Below are 27,960 nucleotides of genomic sequence, written 5' to 3'. Positions count from 1 at the left end.
CTAGAAGTCCAAGTCTTCCTGGTCAATATTATCAGAGTTTTCTTTCTTTTTAGAAGCCTGAACTCCATCAGTATTTTCAGCCTCCTTTGGATCTGCACCTTCAGCATCTGCTGGGTCCTCATCTCCTGCAGCATCAGTGCCTGAAGAATCTTTGTCCTCATCTTCTTCCTCTTCCTCGCTCTCAGGATACATCTGTGAGGGTTTGGAGCTCTCATCACTTCGAATCTCTCCATTGGGGGGGTCACTCCCAGGGTTGTGGTCATCTTTGTCTTCCTCTTCATCTTCTCCCTCATCTTTATCTTCAGACCCCTTCTGGGACTGCTGTGAGAAGTTTCCTACAGAAGAATAATAAGAAAAGGCGGTGGATGCTTTCAGACTCTCCAGCTTTTTACTGTTTTTCTTACCTTTGGCCCTTGAGACTTTCTGAGAAACCTTGTTGTTGATTTTGCCTTCGTGTTTTTCATGTGCCTTGTCAGGGTCATCATTGGCAGGTTCCTCCTCATTCTCATCATGTTTCTCACCTCCTTCATCGTTTTCCTCCTCAGCCTCACCTTCTGACTCTGGTTTTGCATCTTCTACTGCCTCAGCTTCATCCTGCTCAGCTTCTTCATTTCCTTCTGCATCATCTTCTCCAGGATTATTGTCAGTTCCAGAGCCCTTGGCATCCCCTCTGCATTCAGATGTCTCTGCTTCATCATCCTCTGGCTCCTCTGTTTCTTCAGCTTCATTTTCAGCTTCATCTTCACCTTTGGACTTCTCTTCAGCTTCCTGCTCTTCGTTTTGAGTTTCTTCTTCCTGTTCTTCCTCTTCCTCATTCGCTTCCTCCTCCTCTTCCTTTGTTTCTTCCTCCTCTTTTTCTCCCTCTTCTTCCTCTTTTGCTTCTTCTTCCTCCTCCTCTTTTGGGTTTTCTTCCTCTTCCACTTCTTGCTCCTCTTGTTTAGGTTCATCTTCATCTTCCTTTGCTTCCTCCTCCTCCTTTGTTCCTTCTTCCTCTTCCTCCTTCCCTTCCTCCTCCTCCTCCTCCTCCTCTTCTTTTGTTTCTTCTTCCTCCTCTTTTTCCTCTTCCTCTTCTTTTCCTTCTTTCTCTTCCTCCTTCCCTTCCTCCTCCTCTTTGCCTTCTTCTTCTTTCTCTTTCACTTTTTCTTCCTCATCTTTGGTTTCTTCCTCTTCCTCCTCCTCTTTTTCTTCTTCCCCTTCCTCTTCCTCCTCCCTTTCCTCCTCCTCCTTCCCTTCCTCCTCCTCCTCTTCCTCTTTTACTTCTTCCTCTTCCTCCTTCCCTTCTTCTTCCTCCTCCTCTTTTGCTTCTTCCTCTTTCCCTTCCTCCTCCTCCTCTTTTGTTTCTTCCTCTTCTTCCTTCCCTTCCTCCTCCTCTTTGGCTTCTTCTTCTTCCTCCTTCACTTCTTCTTCCTCCTCTTTGGCTTCTTCCTCCTCCTCTTCTGCATCTTCCTCCTTCTCTTCCTCCTCCTCTTCCTCCTTCTCCTCCTCCTTTGATTCTTCCTCCTCCTCTTCCTCCTTCTCCTTCTCCTTTACTTCTTCTTCCTCCTCTTTTGCTTCTTCCTCTTCCTCCTTCCCTTCTTCCTCCTCTTTTGCTTCTTCCTCATCCTCCTTCACTTCTTCTTCCCCCTCTTTTGCTTCTTCCTCCTCCTCTTTGGCTTCTTCTTCCTCCTCCTTCACTTCTTCCTCCTCCTCTTTTGCTTCTTCCTCTTCCTCCTTCTCTTCCTCCTCATCTTTTCCTTCTTCTTCCTCCTCTTCTGCACCTTCCTCTTCCTCCTCCTCTTCTTTTGCTTCTTCCTCTTCCTCCTTCTCTTCCTCCTCATCTTTTCCTTCTTCTTCCTCCTCTTCTGCACCTTCCTCTTCCTCCTTCTCTTCCTCCTCATCTTTTCCGTCTTCTTCCTCCTCTTCTGCACCTTCCTCTTCCTCCTCCTCCTCTTTTGCTTCTTCCTCCTCCTCCTTCCCTTCCTCCTCCCCCTCTTTTGCTTCTTCCTCTTCCTCTTTAACTTCTTCTTCCTCCTCTTTGACTTCCTCCTCCTCTTTTGCTTCTTCCTCCTCCTCCTTCCCTTCTTCTTCCCCCTCTTTTGCTTCTTCCTCTTCCTCTTTCACTTCTTCCTCCTCTTTGACTTCCTCCTCCTCCTTCACTTCTTCCTCCTCCTCTTTTGTTCCTTCCTCTTCCTCCTTCCCTTCCTCCTCCTCCTCTTTTGCTTCTTCCTCTTCCTCCTTCTCTTCCTCCTCATCTTTTTCTTCTTCCTCCTCCTCTTCTGCACCTTCCTCTTCCTCCTCCTCCTCTTTTGCTTCTTCCTCCTCCTCCTTCACTTCTTCTTCCTCCTCTTTGGCTTCTTCCTCCTCCTCCTTCACTTCTTCTTCCTCCTCTTTGGCTTCTTCCTCCTCCTCGGCTTCTTCCTCCTCCTCCTTCACTTCTTCTTCTTCCTCCTCTTTTGCTTCTTCCTCCTCCTCCTTCACTTCTTCCTCCTCCTCTTTTGCTTCTTCCTCTTCCTCCTTCACTTCTTCCTCCTCCTCTTTGGTTTCCTCCTCCTTCTCTTCTTCTTCCTCCTCTTTTACTTCTTCCTCTTCCTCCTTCCCTTCCTCCTCATTTAGTTCCTCTTCCTCTTTCTTTTCCTCTGCTTCTTCCTCTTTTACTTCCTCATCTTCTTTTGTTTCTCCCTCCTCCTCCTCCTCTTTTATTTCCTCCTCCTCTTCAGCCTTAACGATTTCTTCTTCTTCTTTCTCTTCCTCCTCTCCTTCTTTTGTTTCTTCCCCTGCTTCTTCTGCTTCATCTTCTTTGGTTTCTTCATTTTGCACCTCATCCTCCCCCTCACCTTTTTGAGTCTCTGCTATTTCAGGTTCTTCTCCATCTCCATTTAATTCATTTACTTCTGGCTCCTTTTCTTCATTGTCCTCCACTTCTTCACCTGCCTGGGGTTCGCCTTTGATGTCCTGGGCTGTTTCTGCAACAATGGCTTCCTCCTTGTCATCTTTCTTCAGCCTCAGGATTTGCTGCAAATCAAATGCTTTCATGACTGGGGCATTGGTGGCCACCACGGGGAGTCTTTGGGGCTTGGAGGCCATTTTTTTCCTCACGCAAGAGTCACATGGACAATATTCCTCCTCGCTTGATTGTTTACTAATACTGTCATCAAAAGCTGCACTGAGTGCTAGGTCTTTATCTACATCGAGGGATAACTCTGTTGTCTCCTCCAGCTTGCTCTGGTTGCCGTTCTTGCCACCAAAGAGTGACTTTTTGTGCATCGTTTGCAGTCTCCACCTCCTCTGCTCTGTCTGGAGTTTTGACTCAAGTGTGAGTGGCTCATCCGGCGGTCTTGGCACCCTCGTCCCAGCTCTGCTTCTGATCTTCCTCAACTCCTTCTCTATGCTTTTTTGTATCCTTTTACTCACTTCCTCCTTCAGCTCCTGTATCATTTCATCCATCTGCTGGTTGTCCTGCAGGTTCCACCTGACTTTTAACTCATTCATGGCATTGACGTAGTGAGCCATGAACTCCTTCTCGATTTTTTTGAGCAGCCTCAGGACCCAGACTGGGTCTGGATCCACTGACTTTTGCCGGACAACGGATGTGCCCACACTGGTGGATGTACAGACTTTGGGCTCTGGGTCACTTGGTGACTCTTTTTCAAGATGCCCTTCCAAATCAGCTTTTATCTCCGTCCCAGCATCAGCATTGTTGACATTTGCATCATCAGTGGTGGCTTCTGGATTTTCTTGTGGGAGTTCATCATTCACAGCTCCAGCTTCTTCTTGTTCTCCAGTTTCAGCTAATTTGCTGGTTTCTTCATTTTCATTTTCTCCCCCTTCCTCCTGACCATGTTCACAGGTATGGCACTGATCCTCCTCCTTCTCTCCTTCCTCCTGAATTAGAGATTCCTCTTTAGCAGACTGTGCTTTTTCCTCTCTGTGTGAGTCTGAGCAGGCTGTTGAAGGGCGGGATGGCTGCGCTCCCTCTTTACTTTGCTCCTCAACCTCAGTCACTTCAGTGCCAGTCTCTGTATTTTCCACTTCGGCTGATTTGAATTCAGCAGTTTTCTGTGCCACCAAAGTGGCACCAGCTGGACATTCTTCTCCTGAGCCACCAGAACCACTGCAGACATCAACCCCAGAGGAGGACATGTGAGTGAAGGCGTGATCCATAGATTTTGGGCCTTTAAACCCAAGGTCTGCCTTTGCCTGCTCGCTGGCCTCTTGACCTGAGCTTGGACCGCTCCTTTCAGCTGTGCATCCCAACCACAGGGCTTGAAAAATATTCAGCAGCTCCGTATACCTTGACTTATTCAAAGCTTTTGAGTTGTCTGATGGGTCTTCCGACTCTTCATCGAGGAGTTGGAGACTGGCAAGACAAGTAATCAAAATGTTGGCGGAGTTGCTGAGTTTTCTCCCCATGGTGGGGGACACTTCGGGCAAACTGTTCGATCGGTCAAATTTGGTCTCGTGTTTTGAACTGAGCAAGGCCTTCATGATCTGGACAGAAGTCTGGACAGAGGTGGGCAGGTCTCTCCTGTTGTTATTTTGGCTGGAGGTAACTGACTGGTTGCTTTCTGCCTGCTCAGCTTTGGCAGCCTCAGTTGCAACCTCACAGACTTCTTCCTGGTTCACGCATTCTTCAACCTCTTCATTAATTGCTGTGTCTTCTGCTGTCTCTCCTTCCACTTCAGCCTTTGCTTCATTTTCAGCCTCCTCCTCATTCTTTTCCTCAGCTTTTTCATCCTCTGGGGCTTCCTCGGCGTGTGTACAGTGTGACACCTCAGTAGCTGTCTCTGTACCTTCCTCTTCCACATCATCCTCCATTTCATATTTCTCAAGCAATGATTCTGAAGGGATTTTTCTGAGCCACTCTTGCACAACTTCTTCTGGAGACGTATTTGGCAGAGCAGATGGCATTAAATCACTCCCTTCCTCCTGCACACCCGTGTCTTCTGATGCTTCCTCTGCTTTTTTTTTGCAAGAATCATCCGTCTCTTTATTATTCTGATCGTTTACTTCGGGTGCTGCTGACCTAGACCCATAGGAAGTCTCTTTGGAGGAATCTACAATTTCTTTCTGCTCTTTTCCTGTGCTCAGCACCGACTTGGTGCCTACACTGCTAACGGAGGAATTCTTCAGTATGGCTGGACGCATGTTTCTCCTCTTTGGCTTCCCTTTGGGTGGGGCAGGGCAGTGCAGGCTGTGCACCGATGTGCTCTCAGATAGTGATGCCCGGCTGGAGTTTGACATCTTCACCCGAAGATTGTTGTTTTTTGTCTGCCTTGACTTTGAAGATTGAGACATGTTTGACTGGGAACGCCTCTCATCCGTCTCCTGGGATACCTGTGCCAACAAGAATTTATCTTTTACTTCTGATTTTGAAGAGACTCTTGAGGAGCTACTTGTAGGCTTTCCATTCCTAATCTCATTCTCAGTTGCGTGGTCAGCTTTGGAACACACACTCCCACTCATACTTCCCTGTCTGGAAGAAGAGAGCTCTGAACTAACCTTGGCATGACCCTCTCCAGCTTTTCCATTAGGACTTGAAGATTTTGAGCAGAGGGATGATGGTTTACTATTGTCTTCTCTATGGCTTCTCTTCTTTGAGCCTTTTGAGGATTCACTGTAGCGACTGGCAGTACTTTTAGAGCTTTTCTCCTCAGCAGGACCTGCAGTTGCTTCTGCTGCACTAGTAGATGAAATGTTTGACTGAAGAGATCCTGACTTTTGAGACATGGCGTCTCCAACAGATTTTTTCTTGGTTTCACACGAGCTTTTGGAGTAATTGGATGCTCTGCTGCACGATCTCACATCATCTGCATGTAGGGAATTCTTCTTTTTATTCGGAGAGGATCCAAGTGAAGACACAGACATTTCAGACCGTGCATCCAAATGAATGTGACTGCGTTTGCTCTTTTTGGATCCTGTGGAAGAGCAAGAGATGTTGCATGCAATGTTCTCATCACTGTCACTTTTCTTGCTGTTCCTGCCAGTAGCTCTGGAGTGGCTTCCTTGTGTAGAGCATCGTTCCCCTTCACTGCTCTCATCCCTAATTGATTGGCTGGGCTTTGTTTTTGCTGACACTGAGCTGACTTCTCTGACTTCACTTTCCTCTTCTGCCTCTTCAACCTCTTTCTTAGGGCAGGACTCACTGGACAAGGAGGAGACCACTGGATTTTCATCAGACTGGTCATCCTGCTCGCTCTTTGCTTTTTGGGTGGTACAGTTGCTGGACTTGCTGTGCACACTGTTGGCAGGGGTGGAGCTCCGAGAGTTCTCTCCTTGATTTGCCTTCTGAAGGCTTGAGGAGGAGGACATGCTCCTACCCACGCTGCTGGTTTCCTCACAGACATTATTCTTACTCCGTTTGGACTGCAGGGATGACTTTGACATGACACTCCCAACTCTGCTGCTCTCAGCCTCTTCCACGTCATCCTTTAAGCCCTTCACAGAGGAAGCTTCAAAACAGTTTTCCTCTTCGTTTTGTGAAATGGTTTTGCTGATCTCATGGTCTTCGGGGGTGTCTTGAGTATCCAGGTTGTTTTCACAGCTGGAATGGGACATTAAACCCACGGATGAAGGTCTCTGGCCATTCCCTGTGCTTGCCCGAGTGTCTCCTTGCTGATCTTCTCCAATGGAAGCACCTGTAGACAAATCACTTCTGCACCTGCACTTTTTGACGGATCGATACGCCACTCTGTTCTCTATAGTCTCTGAGTAGGATGAGGACTCTCTCACAATGTGCTCAGAGAATTCCTCACTGGACGTGGTGTGGAGGCTGTCCACGGAAGTAATTTTTTTGTGGACAACTCTCCTCCGGGAGGATGTGCTGGAGCACGACGACCGCGTGCGCCAGGTGCTCCGTACACTCGGCTCTTCCCTCTGGGATGTGTGCATGGGGTTCTTCCAAATGTCGTAGTCCTGGTGCTTCTTCCCACAGCTGTGACAGTGAGCCTCGTCACACTCGGATTCCTCAAGTTTTGACATATAGGAATCTATCTCACAGGGATACAACGAGTCATCCGCCTCCGAGCTGACTTCTGGGTTCATTTTCTGTAGGGGGTCCACTCCACTGTCCTCCTCTGCTTCTGACTCCTCACAAGGCAGCCGGTTCAGCAGGTTGGACTTCTTGATCTGGGTGGACCACTGCAAGGTCTCATCATTCAGCAGGCGGAAGCGGACCTTCATCTCAACGGACAAGCTCCCGTCCTTGTTCACGTGCACCCGCTTCTCTATGTCATCGTTGACCAGGGACTGCACCAGTTCCCCGGCCTTGGGGTGGGAGCAGCCATTGGAGAAAGGTGCTCCATTATCCGGTGAGGCAGCGAGACCGTTGGGATACGACTTTTCCGACGACAATGAAAATCTCATGGACCTGTTGCTTGATGATGACCGCGGATGGATAACGCTTTTTTTGGCTTTCAGTCCGAAGTTCACTGGAGTGAAGGAAAGAAAGATGGAGAGAAATGTTAACTCATATAAAGATGACACAAAATGCCTAAGTCACACCCTCAAACTAGAGAATATTGATGTTATTGCATTAAAGCCAAGCCTGTGTCAATTTACGTAATTTGAAAATTTGTCTTTGACTAAGTGATTGCCATAAATCACAGAGTCACAGAATAATTAGGGTTGGAAGGGACCCCTGAAGATCATCTAATCCAACCACCTTGTTAAATGTTTAGTTTTGAATTAATCACATGTATTAAAATCTTCAATACCTTTACTTCGTCATTTTTTGTAATCTAAATTGAAAGAGAAACACTTTGTGTTATTAAGTGCATGCCAGGAAGTCAAATAAATAAATAAATAAATAAATAAATAAATGAACACACACACACAGAGCAATTTAGTCTCAGACTTTTGATATTTTATCACGTTGCAAATACTCCTTTCTTTAACTGTTCAAGTTTTCATCTTTCTTATTCAGCCAGGGAAAAATACATGGAGAAGTGACTCTCGTCCTTGATTACAGGTCAATTGTTACACATTCCCAGGCTCCCCAGGGAAGTGGTCACAGCACCAAACCTGTCTGACTTCAAGGTGTTTGGGCAATGCTCTCAGGCTCATGGTGGGATTCTTGGGGTGTCCTGTGCAGGGCCAGGAGTTCGACTCAATGGTCCTAATGGGTCCCTTCCAACTCTATGATTCTATGATTCTATGATCCACTTCTCCATTCACATGCCAGGAAACGTGTGGTCATGTAGACCAGAGCAACACTCAGTCCCTTCAGGGATGTGCCACTATCAATAATTATAATATTTATTAAAACATAAAGAACAAATGGAAAAGGAATTGTAATCTGGTGAGAAATAGTGGTATTTGCAGAAGGAATCAGTGATAGGAAGGGAATTTAGGAATTGTAATCTGAAACATCTCTATGGCCCAGTGCAGTGACATGCAGAGGTTTACTGAGGTCCTAGACCCTTCATTTCAAGAAGAATATGTTGCTATCAGGCTGCCTTGAAAGACATTCATCTATCTTGTTTCTAATCTATGTTTGTCCAAAATTTACTTGTATATATATCTGAACAATCCCGTGTCTCATAGGCATACGGACACACAGCTGAATGGAGGCGTTTTGGGAAGGGAGTGTTGAACGGGAGCACATCAGCCAAGGCCAATGACACACAAAATAACTTTCTCTAATCTCCTTATTCATTTGAACTGATATATTTGCTCGGTCTCTTGATGGACAAAGGTCCAGTTTATTCCTGTGTTTCCCCCCAATTTTTTATGTCTCAGGCAGTGAGTGTGGAATGTCTCTGTCCATAAAATTCTACAAGTAGTTGCCCACACACGAGTGAATCTTTCCCAGCTCCTGGTATTGACAATGGAAAAAAACAGGTCCACCTCCAGAGCACATTTAATTTCATCCCACAACAAATCCCTAATATATGTGAGATTATTGCCCTTTGGAAGTGGGAAGTTTCCTTTCATAGGCTACAGAGGGTGGCTGGTTTAATTACCTGTGACCTTAGATAACTCATGGTGAAGAATATAATAAGAAATATAATCCTGAATAATCCATAACATACTCCTTCCTGAAAATAACCTTTCCATAAAAATATGCTTTGTTCCCAAAAGGGCAGCTGTAACCTGCAGGAGAAACTGAGTCTCCTGCTGACAGAACCACGGCATCCTCTGGTCCTGGTGCAGGGAAGTCCATGAGTGCAGGCATGACATGACAGACAGACAAGGGGATAGAGGATCCGTGGGAAATCTCAAGGGTTTGGGGAGACAGACACAGGAAAGGAGGGAGTTCTGGAAGGAAAAGGAGACACAGAGATATGAAAGAGGAAGGGAAGTCAGCCAGACACGGGGAGCATGTAAGAGAAAGACTGGGGGGCGTAGGGAGGAAATCCTAGAAGGAAACCAGAGAAAAAGAAGGGGAGGATGGAAAGGCCTGGGAGGGAGGGAGAGGGAAGTGCATTTTCCACACGAAACCTGCACGTTGAGGCAGCACAATGGGTGCCTGTAACGCCCATGTTGTGGGACACAGGCCTGCAGACACCCAGAGCTTTGCTTACTTTCATTGTTCTCGTTGACGTTGTTGCCGTTGGAACAGGGAGGCAGGTTGGGCAGCTTCTCCACCGAGTGTTTCCTCAGATTCTCCATGGACACAGGCTTAAAGGGCTCCCGGCCGACACACACCAGCACGTTGGGGCAGTGGAGCAGGGCCTGCATGCTGTCAATCTGGGAAGGGAAGAGCAAGGGGATCACCAGGAGCTGATAGAGAAGAGCTGGATTCTTCCAGGCCCAGAATCAACTGACAGTTAGTTGGTACCTAAATGAAAGAGCATTTGGGCAACGCTCTCAGGGGTGATTCTTGGGGTTGTCCTGCCCAGGAGTTGGGCTCAATGATCCTTGGGTGTCCCTTCCAACTCACGATATTCTGTGATTCTGTGAAAATAAGTGTGGTTCTGGAGAACTTCAGGGTCTGCCAGGACCTGCTGACCAGCTCTGTTGGAATATTCTTCCACTGAAAGAGAAGCTCTGCTACATTTTAATCAGATTTCCTAAGACAGGGAAGGGGTGGGAGACATTGCCTAAGGGAGAAGAAATCTCATTTATTAGAAGGTTTCACATATTCTGGGAAAGATTTAGTCATAATCAATGTGGTAGTGAGGGAAAGAGTGAAACTGGAGGCATTTCAGTTTTGCTTACAGAGAATTATGTTCTTTAAATTCCTGTAATTCCTGTATGGGACAGCAATTATTACCTGGCAAATGTTACATTTCATTTTATCCCTTAGTTCTCTTCCTTTCTTTGCTCAGGAAGAGGAACGAGAATTGTGACTTCCCCTAATATTACCTCAAATACTGTCTGAATTATAACCCCATTTATTGCCTCAATGCTGGACAATGAGGGACATTGTCCCTCAGTGTGGGAAGTGCCTGTGAAGAAATCTTTGTTCCTCCATGAGAACCCAGATTTACACTCTTCATCCTCACTGCATGACCTATTTCTGAATAACACACCAAGTCCTGCATGAGTCACTTTTCATGGAATCATATCATCATAGAAAAGTTTGGGTTGGAAGGGACCCTTTAAATGTCACCTAGTCCAACCCCCTGCAATGAACAGGGACATCTTCAACCAGAGCAGGTTGCCCAGAATCCCATTCAGCCTTTCCAATTACAACACTTACTTCTCTAAAGGAACAGGAATCAATCTGTGATGAGCACTGGCCAGGTAGAGTCTGGACCCATCTTCAGTGACAGGACTCGAGGGAATGACCTGAAGTTGAGTCAGGGCAGGTTTAGGTTGGGTATCAGGAGAAGGTTCTTGCCCCAGAGGGTGGTTGGGCACTCAAGAGGCTCCCCAGGGCAGTGGTCACAGCCCCAACGCTGCCAGAGCTCAAGGAGTGTTTGGACAATTCTCTCAGGCACATGGTGTGACTCTTGGGGATGGTCCTGTGCAAGGCTGAGGGTTGGACTGGATGATCCTTGTGGGTCCCTTTCAACTCAGTATATTCTGTGATTCTATAATTCCATCTGACTCCTGCAATTTCATATTTGAAAGACTGAGGTTAAGCTTTCAGCTAAAACACTTAATGCTTTTAAAAGGAGGAGAAGGATCTCTTTCTGTCTGAGAGGACTTTAGAGGGGTCAGCAGCATCTGGCAGCTTTGTGCTCCATAATCCAGCTGGGACATCCCCTCCTCCTCACTCTGTTTCATCAGGAGAACATCTCTAGAGCATATGGGAACTCCCCAACAAGAGGTGACCACACTAAGCCATTATTGGTGATGGGCTCAGCACTATCCTGCCCCCAAGATGTCCCCTGACCTCACTGTGTCACTTAATCATCATCCCTTTAATGTGCAGCTGAGTATGGAAGATAAGGAATGTCCGAGGAGCAGAGATGACAGGTCTGCTGTTGTCACACGTGCATGGAATAACAGCACATGAAGGACAGAACTTGGTCTCTAAATATTGCTACAGTCAAGGAATGAGGAGCCAGACTCACTTGAGAGCCCAAGCCCTTCGTTTGTGAAGTTCCTCTGGGGTTTTCCAAGATGACTTGGTACCACCAGGGTTGTGGGAGATTAGTGATGGATCTGATGCAAATAAGAGGAGGGTAAAAGTGTGTGGGGTGAAACAACAAGACAGAGATAAATAAAATCACATTCTGGATGCAGTTAATCACTTCTGGTCATTTTCTTACAATAAGCCATATGGCATCATCTTCTGGTGGAAATACACTAAGATCCCATTGTCTTCCCTTTATTTTTTATTTACTGTTTGCACTATAACAATACTTGTGACTCAGACCCACTGAGTTGGTTCTATAAAACCCACAGTAAGAGAAGCTCTACTCACTAAAACTTGCATAATACACACTGTGCAAAGCAACAAAACTGCCAAGTCCTTGTGATCAGTAACATAAAACTTCAAAATAACCCCCAAATCTCAGTCTCTCTCCATCTACTGCTTGTCATTGGTCAATAAATCCACTTCTGGTCCATCTATTCCTAAAGAAAACATCTTTCTAGCTCACTTTAAAAGTTTGTGTAAAGCCTCTAATTTAATAAATCAAATATTTTGAGTAGGTTCTTGCCACCTGTGTATTTCTTTTCCTTCTTCACTTTCCTGTTCTTTTTTCTTTTCATTTGTATTCCTTTGGTGAGGTCTTTCACCCTGACCCCATAGAATTGGGAAAAAAAAATTAAGGGTAAAAAAGAAGAAAGAGAAAAGGGGAAAAGGAGAGGAAAAAAGAAAAATAGACATGAAATCTTTTCCGTTTCTGATGTAAAACAATCTGTCTTTAAACCCCCACTAAATTTAGATTTGTAAAGGACATTTTTTCAATGAAAGCTATTTTTTGCTCAGGATATTTCCTCACATGGATCTCTGTAGATACTTCAATCACACTCATCACCACTGCGTTGTGTGTGCAGAAAATAGATGGTGGCAATGACAGAGCCTCAGGAATCAATGGAACTGAGCCAGTTGAGTTATTGGATTTATATATATTTATATATATTTATATATATAGATAGTATTTTTTTTTCCACAAGCCAAATCCTTTTATATGGACAGAACTTGTGTTAAGTCACTTCAAATAGTCTGCCAGGGAGCATTTCTGACATCACCAGCTCTTTAGCACTTTTTATACCTATAACATAACTTTTCTTCCTAATATCTTGCAAGCCCTAATCTCTTTGAATTAATAATTGCAGAAATTCATCTTTGCAGTTCTTCATTGCTAAAAGCATTTTGGCAGTGTAAATACAGATGAACGTTTTCTAAGGGTTAAATAAATCATATTTCTCCCACTGATTTGGTTTAATGCAACATCCTCTGTCAGGGCAGTGCTGGAGGGTTGGGGTAATAGTTCATCTCAGTTTGCTCAGCATGGAGTTTTCCCACAGTGCTGCAGGAATCTCGTCCTCTCAACATGTCACTGCCTGGGCTATAGAGTTGACATCTTCAGGGCACTCAATATGACATCTTTGGTGCTAAATTATCTCCAGACAGTGATAGAGGGTTGCTAAACCCTCTTAGGTGTTTAGCAACTTGCAGCTCACTCGGTGTGTCCCAGGGTGAGGTCAATGTGTTGCTTCTCAGATTTCCTTCTTTCTAAAGAACATATAAAAGTTATTTATAATGTGAAGGGAGCAGATCCTGGACCTGCAGCCATGCCAGTGTCCACTGTTGCTTCTGAAGGTTATGAGTGAAATACTGACCCCATTTGAACCAGTGGTAGAGTCTTCTCTGGCTTTTCTGGGGTCTGCATTGCACTGCCTATAACTGCTAAACAACTGGGAGCTTTCTTTTCTTCATCATCATCATCATCATCATCATCATCATCATGGTATGAGTTGTAAGGAACCTGAATAATCATCCATAGGCAGGGACACCTTCTACTATCCCAGGTTGCTCCAAGACCCATCCAACCTGGCCTAAAACACTTGCAGGGATGGGGCATTTACCACCTCTCTATGCAACCTGTGCCAGGGCCTCACCACCCTCACAGCCAACAATTCCTTCCCAGTCTCCCACCTAACCCTGCCCTCTGGCAGTGGGAAGCCATTCCCCCTTGTCCTGTCCCTCCTGTTCCAAGTCCCTCTCTGGCTCTCCTGGAGCCCCTTTAGGCACTGGAAGGGGCTCTCAGGTCTTTCTGGAGCCTTCTCTTCTCCAGGTGAACATCCCCAGCTCTCTCAGCCTCCTTTACTTTTTGCTGTTGTGCAAGAGAAGTGACCCTGTTCTTCTCCTTGGACATAAGAACCACAAGACAAAGAGTTCTTTTGACTTGTGAAACTGTGTTTTCCATCCAGTTTCTGCCATTGATTTTCATACTGGGAGAAGAAACTGGACATTAGACATAAACTTGGCGAGAGATAAGATTGCAAGATTTGGCAATAACCCCCCCCAGTGAAAAGCAGTCACAGTAGCTGTTCATATGTCAGAAATATGAGAGCCCTGGAGAAAGAGATGAAAAATTAGATTGGATTAAAATATAAGAACATAATCTGAGACATCAAAGGTGAGGCAGATTAACTCCAGCCAATGTGTCCACTCAATAGGAACCAGGAAGTCCCATTTGAGCTGAATATTGAACACCCCAGACATTACTCAGAGCTCCACTGGGAAGGCCACCATGTGTGAGCTGAAAATAAAGGAACATCCTCTCTTCTGCAAAATGTTGGGGTTTTTTTTCAGTCTGTCTGCTATCCATTCAGGATGGGTTGTCTCCATGAACATTACTGTGCAGAACCTGCCACAAAGGGGCTGTGATCTCAGCAAGGACCTCCAGGTGCTACTGCAACACAACTAATAATACAATGTCATCGATACCTAAACAGAAACAAGGCACAGATAGCATCTCTAAAACAAGGAAGCTGTTTGACATGGAGAGCATGCCATTCTCTGGCTCTTCCCAGAGAAAAAAAGAACCATTTGTAAACCTTGCTCACCTCAGAAGGTGAATGTGGATACCAGTTTCTGATGAAGGCAAAATGAAGAAGACAGCTTTTTCTTCCCCTCTGCTGACTGCCAACCAACCAGAGACATTTAGGACTTAGAGAAAGACAGAATGTGGAAATAATGCAAGACACTGTTCAGAGAACAAGTCCATAAGCTGATCCACCTTCCAAAGGAGTGCAGGGACTCATGGGAGAAACAGGAGAAGCTTGTAACAGAGCAGAAGAACAGGCTAACGGGCTGAGTCCATTCCCCATCCTGCTGACTCACTGCCTCCTTTCCTTGAGCTCTTTCATATGTTCCCTTTTGTCTTCCGTACAGATTTACAACTCCTTGGAGTGTGAACCACCCTGCTGTTCTGTGGTTGTGCCACATCCAATCCAGGGCCATCCAGGCTCTGAACTGACGTATCCTGGTCTAACAACAATAAATTCCGCATCTCATTCATGCAAAGAACCCACTTGCCCTTCCCTTCCCCAAACTTTGCACTGGAGGAATTAGAGAGTGGTTCTTCTGGGGAGTGGCTTGTTAAAGCTGTGCTAATCTGCTGGTCAGGAGGTGAATCATGGGGTGTTGTCACTCCATGCCCACATATAAATTAGCAAAGTAGCGGAAGGAAAGAAAGAGGAAGACACATGGCTTGTCCTCCCTTTCTCTAACTTCAGCATGGTCAGAAGGCTCTCCCCCGAGGTGAGACTGAATTTACAGCAAGGAATTACTGCATGGAAATGGATCTAATCCTCTGCAAACTCTAGCACCCAAATTATTAGTCCAGATGTGAGTACACAGCACCCCGTCCATCTCCCAAATCAAAACTCACATGGTCTCTTACTCATCAAATCAAATACAAGGTCTCCAAATCCATGTAAATTCATGCCATTGTGAAATGCTTTGGGTTGGAAGGGACCTTAAGGTTCATCTCTTTCTACCTCCTGCCACGGGCAGAGACACCTTCCATTAACCCAGGTTGCTCCAAGCCCCTTTCTGGCCTTAGACACTTCCAGGGATTCAGGGGCAGCCACAGTTTTTCTGGGCAACCTGTGCCAGGGCCTCACCACCCTCACGAGGAAGAATTTCTTCCTAACACCTTATTTAAACCCACTCTTTTTCAGTTTAAAATCATTCCCCCTCGTCCTGTCACTCCATACCCTGTCCAAAGCCTCCCTCCATCTTTCTTCCATGCTTCCTTCAGGTACTGGCAGGTCACAATTAGGTCATCCCAAAACCTTCTCTTCTCCAAAGAAAGATGTGGAAAGTAGGACAGATGCCAGTTTCCCATAACAGGTGTTCTACTAAACATAAATAACCTTTGATGGTTATGTCATGGTAATACAGGCAAGTCCAATGCTCCAGATGCTGAAATGAAGCAATATAAAATGATTTGTTATACCAACACTCCTAAAAATATCAGCATCTCCTAGAACTTTTCAGACATGACCTGTCTCCTTTCAGTTTTGACCACTGTGGGATGCTGCATGAAAAAGGGCAGTTTTGGAAGACCATGAAGCACTCAATCAGCCAAGTCAAATAAGTGGAAGAGAGAGCAATAATACCCTGCACTGAATTATTTAACCACAGGTTAAGATCTTGGTTATCTATTGCACTTCTGGCAGCTTTTCCTGGAGTTATCACAGATGCTTTTTCCCTCTGTGCAACAATTTTCATGTGTATAAAAAGTAACCATTCTGAGTCTGACCTTGGAAATAACCTGGATCAACAAGTTTTCCAGCAGTCCAAGAGAAATACTGCAATCAGAAATTCAGTGGCCACTGGAAACCATTTGGGTAGCAGCAGAAGAAAAACACCTCAAGGAAAAAAAGGGAAGCAAGAGGAAAAAGCTGGGAATAAAAAGGCACAAAGAAAGCAGAAAAATTTTGAGAAACAGGAGAAGAGGATAAAAATGGGAAGAAAAGTGATTTGTAGCCTGGTTCATTTTGGAAGATGGGCTGTTAGGATTGTATGGGGGATGCCACCAGACGTCTCTGTTGAGGATGAGCTGGTTCCTGATGGAGACTATGGGAGGCTTTCTGAGGACTTCCACTGAATTCTGGATGGATTTGGGGAGGTCCTCACATTGCACTGACTTCGTGTATAAGCTTCTGGTGGCCTTTTCCCCTCCCATCCACCCCGTGAGCTCAAAATTATGTCTGACACTGTTCTACCTGAGAAGGAGAAAATTACTGTTAAAGGTGCAAAGTTCAACAGAGAAGAGAGGAAGGCATTTCTTAGAAAGTTTTTGCTGCAGATGTTTTCCACTTTCTGACATGTTGCAATTCCTCCCTGAAATCAGAGTCCACCACCTGCTCCTCTGGCATCGGGTTCATTAAATCTGGTCCATCTGACATCAGCACTTGAAAATCATGAGTCAGAGTAACATCCACCCCACCCCAAGCTCCTGCCTTGATCCTCTCCGAGGGCAGGATTAGCTTAAAAATTGACAAGTCTTGAAAAATGCCAAACATTTGGTTCTTGTGATGAGCCTTATGGTGACTGAGTCAGCGGGAAGGATATGAGTCGTGAGTTCAAGCTTTTCCCCGTGACCAGAAGGTCTCAAAATTTACTTTTTTCATACAGGGAATATCTACAGTATGGATTAAAAGGTATTTCAGCTGGAAACTGAGGGGGGAAAGAGGGAAGGACAACATAGATGTGCTCCAAGCAGCTGTAGGAGCTGGGACTGAGTATATAAACCCTACTAGATAAAGCTCACAGATCCATAGGGCCTTGATCCATGGTCTTACCACCCTGGATCTCTCTCATTATAAAAATTCCTGTCTTGTGCTTCGTTGAGCACTCTGGATACAATCTGTGGCCTCCAGAAGCTCTGGGAATAAAGAGAAACACATTTAGCTGGAAAACTTGGCTTGATTGAATAGTTTTCTTGTCACTGAGTCCAAGTTTGGCTCTCGGTGTGCAAAGCCCACGGTACAAGTGTGAAAGATGGGAAGGTTTTTACTTCTACTTGGTAGAAAGAGCTCTCTTGATGTTAGGTGGATTTATTTCAGAAAAGATGCAAGTCGAAAGAGAATCATAGAAGAATAGAAACATAAAATAGAATCCCAGAATCATTAAAGCTGGAAAAGACCCCTAACATCACCAAGTCCAGCCATCAACCCAGCAGCACCACCACGTTTGCCACTAAACCATGTCCTCAAGTGCAGAACCACACATTTTTTGAACATTTCCAGGGATGGTGACTCCACCACCGCCCTGAGCAGCCTGTTCCAAAGCTTAATAACCCTTTCAGTGAAGAGGTTTTTTTCCTAACATCCACTCTAAACCCTCCCTGGCACAACTTGAGGCTGTTTCCTCTTGTCCTGTGACTTGCTGCACATTGTTGTGGCACCCACCTCCCTACAACCTCCTCTCAGGTGGTTGTAGAGAGCACTAAGGTCTCCTCTGAGACCTTGCTAAGAGTTGCAGCACAATTCTTTGAATTCCCTGTTCAAGTCCCAAAAGGAAGAAGAAAGTTGATGCAAATGCAACGCATCATCTCTTTTCCTCTCCCATTACTGGTAAAAACTCCAAAATCTGCATTTGGAAAACCGGATTTCCCTACAAAGAAAAAAAAAGTCCAGTCTTCCCTGCAAAAATTCTTTGCAGAAACAGTGATTTCTACTTAAAGGACTTAGAAAGAATTCACAGTTTTTCCAGGAGAGGGTGGAATTCTGCTGTTTTTTGTGCTCTGGGTAAGTGAATAAATAGACACATCATGTTGACAAATATTACTGCTTATACTCAATAATGTGATTGGAAATGTCTTTGCCCTGGATTAAATTCAAAAGAATTAGAAAGTAATTACACTTTGCTACATTTTGTTCTTTCAGTAGTAATCTCCTCAGGGTAAGGGAATCATTTGCATTTGGTAATGTTAGATAAGAAAGTATTAGTTTTGGTGTATGTTAGATAAGAAAATGGGCAGCACACGGGGTCCATTTAACTCTGCCTTGTCAGGCACCGGGCCAAATGATTTCAGGGCATCTCAAAGGTTCATAAAACACACCTGGATATGAATCTTCTCATGGATCAGGTTCATGGAAAGTTTTGCTGAGGTTTACAGATCGCTTGTGTAAATCTCGCCGGAGTCATTGTGGGTTTGGCAGGGAATCAGAGGATATTGAACCTGAAACCTGCCGTTTGTTTTTAGCCCGTGAGTCACACACACGGTGGGTGGAAAGTGGCACCAAGCTCACTTGGTAACAACAGTTTGCACCACACGAGGGGCTGGGACTGGTTGCCATCCTTCATACCTGAGCACGGCACGAAACCAAGTGTCACAGTGAATATGTCAGCGTGGAACCAGAAAATTAACTATCCCACGGAGGCAAATTATCACCTCTCTTCTCTCGTTGTTTATATACGCACGCCGCGTTTGAAACCAGCTTATCTGCCTCCGTGTATCCCCTTTTCCTCTCAGAGTTCCATCAGGGGCTTGATGACACCTGTCATTAAGACAGATGGGTTTGGTAGAGAGCCCAAACATGAGTGGCCCAGAGGATGCCTGCGGGCAGCCTACAGATGTCCCAGAAATGGCGCTGTGGATGTGTAAATCTCAGCCAGGAAATATGTCAGACAAGCCTGTTTCCTGGCCTTGCACCCTGAGGTCGCTGTAAATGCAGTCATTAGTACCAAGAACTATTTAGCAGTAATAGTTAGGTCTATACCTTTACTAATAACAGTTAAAAATAAAAGTTCTGCCTTTACTGCTAAATAAAATCAATTCTGGATCCAGGGCACTGGAACAGGGTTGCCTGTGCCACTCTAAGAAGAGTGGTCTTCAGTGCATTTAAAGCCTGGACCAACTGGCACTTTCCCAAGAAATTCCTGGGCAGATCTGGGAGTTACCACATGCCAGGGAGTTTTTCTAAGAAGCAGCTTGAACGTGGCCACCCAACATTAAAGGCTGTGGGAATTAGACCCTATTTTGGATGCTACGTGGTGGGATTATCTATAGATAGTTCCATTTGGTGTCGGGGACAGAGCACATGCCCTGAATCTCTTCTGGCAACTGGAATAGCTTTGGCCCATGGTGCTACTTTGGGCTGAAGGAGATCTTATCCTACGTGTTTCTGGAAACTGGGAAGATACACCAGGGAAAGAATCACTTCATATGCCTTCTGTCTTTCTGCAAAACCTCTCCAGTTGGCACAGCCAAAAATGGCTTGATTTGACCCAGAATGGTCAGTCTTGCCACAGCATCATCTTGTGCCAAACTCCACACAAATATAGAAGAAAACTGAGGGTTCTTACCCCAAGGAGTTGCTAATAACTGATCTTTTACAGTCTCCAGTTAGTGGTGCCTGAGGAAGCATTCCTTAACTCCTGATTGCTCCCCTGATCAACCCACACGGGAATTCTCTGATCCCTCAAGGAAATTTGGTGGCATACAGTGCTCGTTCTGCAATGTTCTCACTTGTAGAGTCTGAGGCAAAAGACAGTCTTTCTGGTCATCCCCTCTGTCCTTCCTCACAGCAGACAGGATCAGATTCACTCATTAAATATAACAACTTATGGTCAGCCTCGAGTGAGCCTAAACAAAAACACATCCAAGCCTTGGCCTGACTCCAACAAACATAAAACCAGCCACATCCCCTGGAAAACTCTTCTGGAGGCTGATAAACCCTGTTTGAGCTGCTCATGGTAATTGCCACCACAAACTATGTGGATTATTTGCCATAAACACAGTGGGGTTTCAAACGCCACACGAGAAGGAGTGTTGGGTTTTAAGGAAGGAATTGTTTTTGTTTTTGTTTTAATTTAGGACAGTTGGTGAAAGGAAGACCTGGTGATTCACAAGGGCAGAAATCAGGACACCTGTGACTGGACACATGGACGTGTTGCTGGGCTCCTGTGACTTAAAGAAGTCTTAATGAGTGTTCAGCTGGTGGACCCTGGATAATTGCCATTTGTAAGGGAAATCCCCTGTTGATGTCTCATAATCCTACACGTCATTCCTTACAGTCTGTGAGGATGTCTGGCCCTTCCATGATCTCTTGGCCCTTAGGGGCATTCTGTCCTCTCCATAGGCAAAGGTGGGATCTGCACATAGGTGTGCTCCTGTGGTTTGGACCATAGAGGAAGAAAACCCACTAAGTTGTGTAAGAACTTCTCAGAATAGAGATGAAAGTCCATCTGGTGGAGAAGATAAGCTCCAAATTTTACTTTACTTTTTTTTTTTTTTTAATTGAGGTGTCTGCATACGTGGTTCTTTTCCAAGTGTAGAACTGATGTCCCCAGTAAAAACTAGGAAAGCTGCAATTTCCAACAGTCTCATCAGCCAGTTGATCTTCAGATGTAGAATCGTGAGTCTTGTGTTTGCCAATATTTAAATATCTGTAGTATTTTAAAACAAATGTCTGAAAACTTGGGCCTGGGCTAATTTGTGTGACCAGACTAAGTCTGTCTTCTAATCTTCTACAATCAATAAATAGAAGCTGACAGGTAAAATATCCCCCCATCCTAAATGCCTCATAAGCTGATCGGATTTAGATGAATTAATGAATTAAGTCCAGGCCTGTGTATATTTTATATTTTATATATATTTATATTTTATATACAAATATATGTATAATATATATATTATATATATTATATATATGTGTATTTTTGTTCAGGAAAACCTGCACAAAGTTTCACTGACGTGTTAATTATGTGTCAATATTAAGCTTAATAACAAATCTCCCTATTTGGGCAGTTAATCCAGTTATTTCCAGTTAATCACCTGGAAAATGGCAAAGAGTGGCTTGACCTGAAAAAAAATTTATGATTTACACTTCTTTTTCTTGCTGAAACTTTGACTGATTTTTGCTGATTTTCTTGCTGAAACTTTGATTGATAATTGCAAAATCAAATTAAATTTTTCCCATGCTCATCAAATGACTGCTTTGATTTAGAATCTGACAGAAAAATTGTGGTTAGTTTGGGAAAATGAGCTATTTGCCTTGATGAAATGAGTGCCCAAACACTGAAACACCTATTCCCTGCAGTGGGACTAGTCCTGCTTTCCTGGTAGGAAGTCTGCTTGATTCTTAGGGTTAAAAATACTGGTTTCACCTCACTCAAGGCTTCAGGAGTTAAAATGAAAATGCAAATATGTAAATACCAGTAGAGCCACTCTGAATTTATACTAACATGGGAACTGAGGCTTTTAGATCACTCTTTCTACTGACTTGAGTTTTGCAGAATTATTACAGGATAATTCTGAATTCATAGCACTGAAAGATGAGAGTCCCATCACTGGGACAACAGAAGAAATGACAAGTAAACACTGGCTTTTCCTGGGAATTTCAAAAGTACAGTTTTGAACATATGTGAGAGGTAAATAAGCAGAAAAATGGGAGCAAGAAAGTACAAAATAACAGCAAAATAAGAGTGATCACAAAGCAAGAAGCTCTGCTGGCCTCTAATGGATCTTGGTCTCTTCTCTCTGGTCACCAGTGATAAGATGATTTACCTGTGAGTTTTGATTAAAATAAACTTAGAGGTTTGCTGGAAAAATTTGTGGACTAGATAGACTACAAAAGGAAGAAAATGCTTTTCTCTGCTTTTTCAAATCAATAAGGCATGAAAAGAACACGAAACAGCAAGTCTATTCCATGGGTGTCTAAATTTATACCCTCATAAAGACTTGTAATTTTGAAGTGCCCTGGATTTACTCAAGAAAATGGTAAAGATATTAAAATGGAGCATGTTAAAGCAGAGCCACTGGGATAGGTTTAACTCATTTTAGATTTGAGTTTAGATCTGGAATTATCTCAGTAAGAGAAAACAAAAGGGAATTGAAGAGGACACACCGAAGTCTATGAATAGCTCTTCCATCGATGGAACAGATTGAGTCACCTGTAGGACAGGAGATTTTTCCCTTTTTTTGTGTGTTTGGTTTTCAAGAGATCGAGGAAAAAATGGCAGCAAAAGAGACACTGTGAAAATGCTATTAAATGCTGTGAATGGTGTTATTCTAGGCCAGACAAAGTCAATCAACAGTAGTCCAGGTGCTTAGGAATGAGTCTTATTCTGCTAATCTGTCAGAACATGGGGATAAATGTCAAAAGTTATTGTTCCCCTCAATCCTAATTACATAGATGTGCATTAAAAGAAGTTTACAAAATTATTTGGATTATTATTCAAAGAGAATAATACGAGGAACAGGGAAATACCCAAAAAATATGAAGGACTCGGGTACCTTTCAACAGTCATGGAAGAACGGGGGGGGTTTGTTTCCATCATCTCTAACAGATGCAAATAGAAGTATAATGGCAAGATTTACAGTTAAAATTGAACCTCAGCACCAGTTGAAGGAGGTTATTTCAGAAAATGTCGCAAATCTGTGCATCAAATTCACTGTTTTCACTCCTCAGTGAAACTGTTACATCTGGGGAAAACTCAGACACAACCAACTGTGTGTCAGGAGCTTGATATTGAAATCTTGAAGGTGAGATATGGCAGGAAAATTTGGAAAAAAGAGCAGAAATGGTTTGGAGAATCTGTATGAAAGGTTAAGATTGGAAAATCAGGATAGAGTGATATTTTTTTGGTGGTTTAAATGCTTTGCACCCAAGCCTAAAGTAACAGGAAGCCCTAATAAGAATGGCCATTAAATGAACAGAAATAAAGAGTTAAAAACCTGGAGGTAAATCATTGAAATTAAGAATGGTCAAAAAAATCACTGTGAAAGGTTCTTCAGGAAATATAAAAATAAATACATATTTCCTGGCTATATATATAAGAGGACAACATGGCTCAGATTGGACCCATAGTTATCTATCACTAAGATATAAAAGGAATAAAAGGAATGAAAATAAAATTATTAAGGTACAGAAGATCAACCACTTATTGACAAGATAGTCAGGAAAACTCATATTAAAAAAAAAAGAATCCCAAGATTATACAATATAATCCCAGGATTATATAATATAATATAATATTAGACCTTTAGATGGGATGACCACCAGCCGACCTGAAATTGTAAGATATCTGAGTGTCTTTAGATGAAAAGAAAGAGGAAGGTTGAATAATATTGAAGATATTCTGTTTATAGAGTGTGTATTTAATACATATCCCACTTAAAATATCAGTGTTTACAGTGATTAGGAGGAAAATTGTGAGGAATTATTTTAAGAATCACAAATAGAACATTGACTGCGCAAAGAAGTAGAAAGCAAAACTTTTCTTTAGAGAAATAGGTGAAAATTCTCAAAAATAGTAGAAATGGAAGCAAAGTTACAAGCACTACACAAGATAATTCATGGTTATGTGGACTGAACAGTCCAAGTCTTGAAAACTGGAGAAATCAGTGGCAAATTAAAATACTCATCCATAGATTATAAGACATCTTGGTAACAGGGTTGGGTTTGGTTGGGTTTTTGAGCTTGGCTGCTCAAACACGGGCTGGGCACATCCAAACCACCTACAGTGAATGGTCCCAGGCCCTAATTCTAAAATATTTAAACACTGTTACTCTGGACCAAATCAGAGAAGATGTGAAGAATTTAGCAGAATGGAGGGACAAGAATGAAATCCTGCTCCAACACTTTTAATTTAGTGGTATAGTTGTGCTACACAGCAAACTTCACCTTGCAAATAATTTGATGGAAGCTGGGAAAAAAGAACCTCAGTGATTCTGAAGGCCTGTAGACATCTATTTTGGACAGCTCTGAGCTTGATGGACTGTCAGCTTAGTCTGAACAGCTCTGTGGGAGCTCAACCTCACTTACAGAAGTATTTAGGCACTGATGTGTTGTTTCAGGTGGTTGAACCTGAAATGAATCCAGCTCCAGATACCCACAATCATTTGGACACTTGGAAAGTTGCTGTCTAAAGTGTCTGTTTCTTTCTTTTCATGTCACAGAATAATTTAGGTTGGAAAAGACCTCCAAGCCCATCAAGTCCAACCTGTGACCCATCACCACCTTGTCACCCAGCCCAGAGCACTGAGTGCCACGTCCAGTCATTCCTTGGACACCTCCAGGGATAGGGATTCCACCAACTCCCTGGGCAGCCCCTTCCAATGTCTGACCACCCTCTCCATGATGAAATTCTTCCTGATGTCCAACTTGAACCTACCCTGGTGCAGTTTGAGGCTTCTTGTCCTGTTCCTTGTTCCCTGGGAGCAGAACCTGACCCCTCCCTTGGCTCCACCCTCTGTCAGGGAGTTGTAGGGAGTGAGAAGGTCCAGCCTGACTCTATTTCCCCCCAGACTAAACAACTCCAGCTACTTCAACCACTCCTTATATGACTTACTCTCTAGACTCTGCTGAAACAGTCTATGGCATAAGATTCATCTTGTCTACCATCCAATTATCAAACCATTTTTTCTTCTCATTAGGAGAAACACAGGCTATGGACACACTCTGGAAAGATGAATCCTACAGTAGGTTGGTCAGCTTATTCATCTTACACTCAGACAAGTCCATAAGCAAGAAAAAAATTTAGGATTAATTATCTATTTTGTTTATCCCAGGCCTTGCTTAGGTTGTCCACAGCTGAGTTTTTTCCTTTGCTCCTGTGCCCCTCCTCATAAATCCTGAGCACTGGAACGGGCTCCCCAGGGCGGTTGTCACAGCCCCAAGCCTGTCTGAGTTCAAGAAGCATTTGGACAACACCCTCAGGCATGTGGTGGGATTCTTGGGGTGTCCTGTGCAGGGCTGGGAGTTGGACTCAATGATCCTGATGGGTCCCTTCCAGCTCAGCATATTTTATGATTCTATAAGTCTCAGATTCTCAGCAATATTTCAGCTTCACTTGTCTGACACATGTGGAGCAGCACCATCCTTTCCTTCAGGTTTCATCTCATCAAACTCAGGCTGATACTCTTTCAGCCTCTAGACAAGTAGAGTTGGGAAAACTATAGCAGTAGGATATTTGGGAAGGACATTTTCCTTGGGTCCTGCAGATGAGAATAGGAAGCTCTTTCCAGAGTGGGGAGCATAGCAGTGATGTGGCACGTTGCCTCCACCAGGAAGGATGGATTAAACCTCATTATCCCCTCCCTCTCTCCTTCCTACTGCACATTCCTGTCCCTGTGCCAGGTCAAAGTGATTTGGGTTAAAAATATTCCTCCATTTTTTTCCTCTCCTGGATAGTGGAACATTTGAACTCAAGTCATTTCAGTCACCTGGCTCAGAAAGTGACACCACAAATGGTTGTGTTGTTCCCACTGAGGAGATGGCACACGGCCCTAGAAGGATGGGAAAAGTGGCAAGGAGTAGGATAACTGCTCCACTCAGCTGCATTGCCAGGGACAAGTCCAGATAACATGTGAGACCTCTTCAGAAATATGGAAGTAAAGGTTAACCTATGTTACAAAGAGATGGAGAAGTCAGGAGAACCTCAGGTTGGCTAGAAAATTCCTTTGGGAACAGAAGAACAAAGGAGTGGTCATGCCCTAACTTTATTATAAGAGTCCACCCCAATTGGCACATTCACCAAATCATCACAAATATGTCTCCTGATCCCACTCATACCCTAATTAATTATTCACTTATTAGATATCTTATCATAATGTTGAAGATCCCACGTCATGAGCAGGACCCTGTGAGGGTTCTGTGAGAAATACTGTAACCACAAGGCACTACCTAAGGGCCATCTTATTCTGCTGAATTCCCAGTGGTCAGGTATGGAAAAGTTAAGCCTTTTTTTTGGGATGTGCCTCCTAGGAAAGCATGGGAAACTCCACTAATAGAAGTTTATTTGGAGTTTTATACCCACTGCAAAACACTGAGCATCTGAACCAGCCTTAGACCCAAAACAACACTTTGTATGAAATTCTTGAGTGGTTGAACAGGATTCTTCTACATCAGACTTCTGTGTAATTAAGGGGGAAGCAATTAATGAGACAAAGCCCGAAGGATAAACTCTTGCTCCCGTGAGCTAAAGGATTTGTATCCCAGGGAATGCGAAGGCTGATGTGGTAACACCTGTTTGAACAACTGACCAGTGCCAGGAATCAGAGACACTTACCTTCTTCCCATCAACGGTGTAGAGTTTCTTCACTGGGAACTGCAGGATCTCCGTAATCTCATCCAGGAGGGTTTTGAAACTCCGGGCGTTCCTGCGGTTCAGGATAATCGAGCGCCGAAACCCACTTTCCCCGTTCTTAACTAGAGTGATTTTCTTGGGTATTCTGGGGCCATGGTGAGTGAAAGGTGTGGAATAATCTTCCAGCTTGCTCTCCTGAGCTGCTCTTCTCATGGTACTGGAGGGCCGAGCGTGTCGTGGAGGGGCCGGCCTGTGTCCCCCGGGAGCGATGCCGATGGGCTTCACGTATTTCTTGTCGGAGCACAGGTAGCACCCTCCATCCTCCAGCTGGTCCAGCTCACTGATGCAGTGTATTCCTCGTGGGGTGGTGATGGTCCTCACCCCAAAGGGCAGAGGGACCCGATGGGAGAGGTCATCCATGAGAGCATTGAAGCTCTTGAAGCTCCGCTGGTTGATGGCCATCTTGACTCCTGCAAACTGAGGGTCTCCGCTCTTGAAGAAGGTTATTTTTTTGGCTGGAGGTACCTGGGTGAGAGCACTCGCCCGAGCCACGGAGGGAAGGGGCGGTTCATAGTTGTAGGAGCTGGTGGTTGACAGGAGGTCAGCAGGCACCTGAGACATCCCTCTTGCTTAAAGGTAACTGCAAAGAGAAGAAAGGACAGAGTAGGGTTTGTTTGAGACAGAAAATAACAGAATATGCAGAGTTGGAAGGGACCCACAAGGATCATCAAGTCCAACCCTTAGCTCTGCACAGGACCACCCCCAAGAGTCACACCATGTGCCTGAAAGTGTCATCCAAACACTCCTTGAGCTCTGGCAGCCTTGGTTCTGTGACCACTGCCCTGGGGAGCCTGGTCAGTGCCCAACCACTCTCTGGGAGAAGAACCTTTTCCTAATATCCAACCTAAACCTCCCCTGACACAACTCCAGTCCATTCCCTGGGTTCTGTCACTGGTCACACAGAGCAGAACTCAGTGCCTGCCCCTCCTCTTCCCCTCCCAAGGAAGTTGTAACTGCAGTGAGATCTCCCCCCAGTCTCCTCTTCTCCAGCTGAACACACCAAGTGCCCTCAGTGTCCTCACACAGCTTCCCCTCAAGGCCCTTCACCAGAATCAGTGCCTGACCAACACAGGAGCAAGGTTTGTGCTCCTCACGACAATTTTACTATCTGTGCTTGGTCAAGAGCACATTGTACCAACATGGTGCTCATGGCTCAGGTAGATATGAGGAAGCACAGCAGGAAGAGGCCACAACCCTGCTCCTCACAGTCAAATCACCCCTGTCCTGCAGATGCCAGTGAGAATCCAGCCAGTGTTAGTCACCCCCGAGGCACAAAAAGCATGAGTCAGACCCCAGGAAAAACCCACAAGACGTGTATTGTTGTCCTTTGGAGTTTTGTGTCTTCCTTGCTTATACTTTTGAGGTTTTCTCCGAAATTATCAGAGCCAGTGATTATTTCAGCTTTATTTTTACAAGCAGAGAGCTGAGATTCTCATGCAACCCTTTAACCCCGTGAACTGGAGCATAACAAAAAACAAACCAAAACTGAATTTGTTCATGTAGTGATTACACTTTGCAGCACAAAC

The 27,960-nt window shown here is 44.4% G+C and overlaps 1 protein-coding gene across 1 annotated transcript; it reads right to left on the bottom strand.

Moving 5' to 3' along the window:
* Positions 1-26,995, bottom strand: RP1L1 (RP1 like 1). The gene is made up of 6 exons (XM_051811210.1): positions 26,357-26,995; positions 9,483-9,666; positions 6,123-7,406; positions 2,458-5,417; positions 1,525-1,770; positions 1-891 (listed from the first exon to the last, which is right to left on the bottom strand). The coding sequence occupies exons 1-6, from the start codon at positions 26,993-26,995 to the stop codon at positions 1-3; spliced, it is 6,204 nt and encodes a 2,067-aa protein (XP_051667170.1).
* Positions 26,996-27,960: the final 965 nt, after the last annotated feature.

This window comes from Manacus candei, unplaced genomic scaffold (genome assembly GCF_025592945.1).
Source record: "Manacus candei isolate 608988 ecotype Guabito, Panama unplaced genomic scaffold, ASM2559294v1 h1tg000007l, whole genome shotgun sequence".
Classification (NCBI taxonomy): Eukaryota; Metazoa; Chordata; class Aves; order Passeriformes; family Pipridae; genus Manacus; species Manacus candei.
The sequence above is the reverse complement of the archived record's forward strand: the minus strand, read 5'-3'. Positions and strand labels throughout refer to the sequence as shown.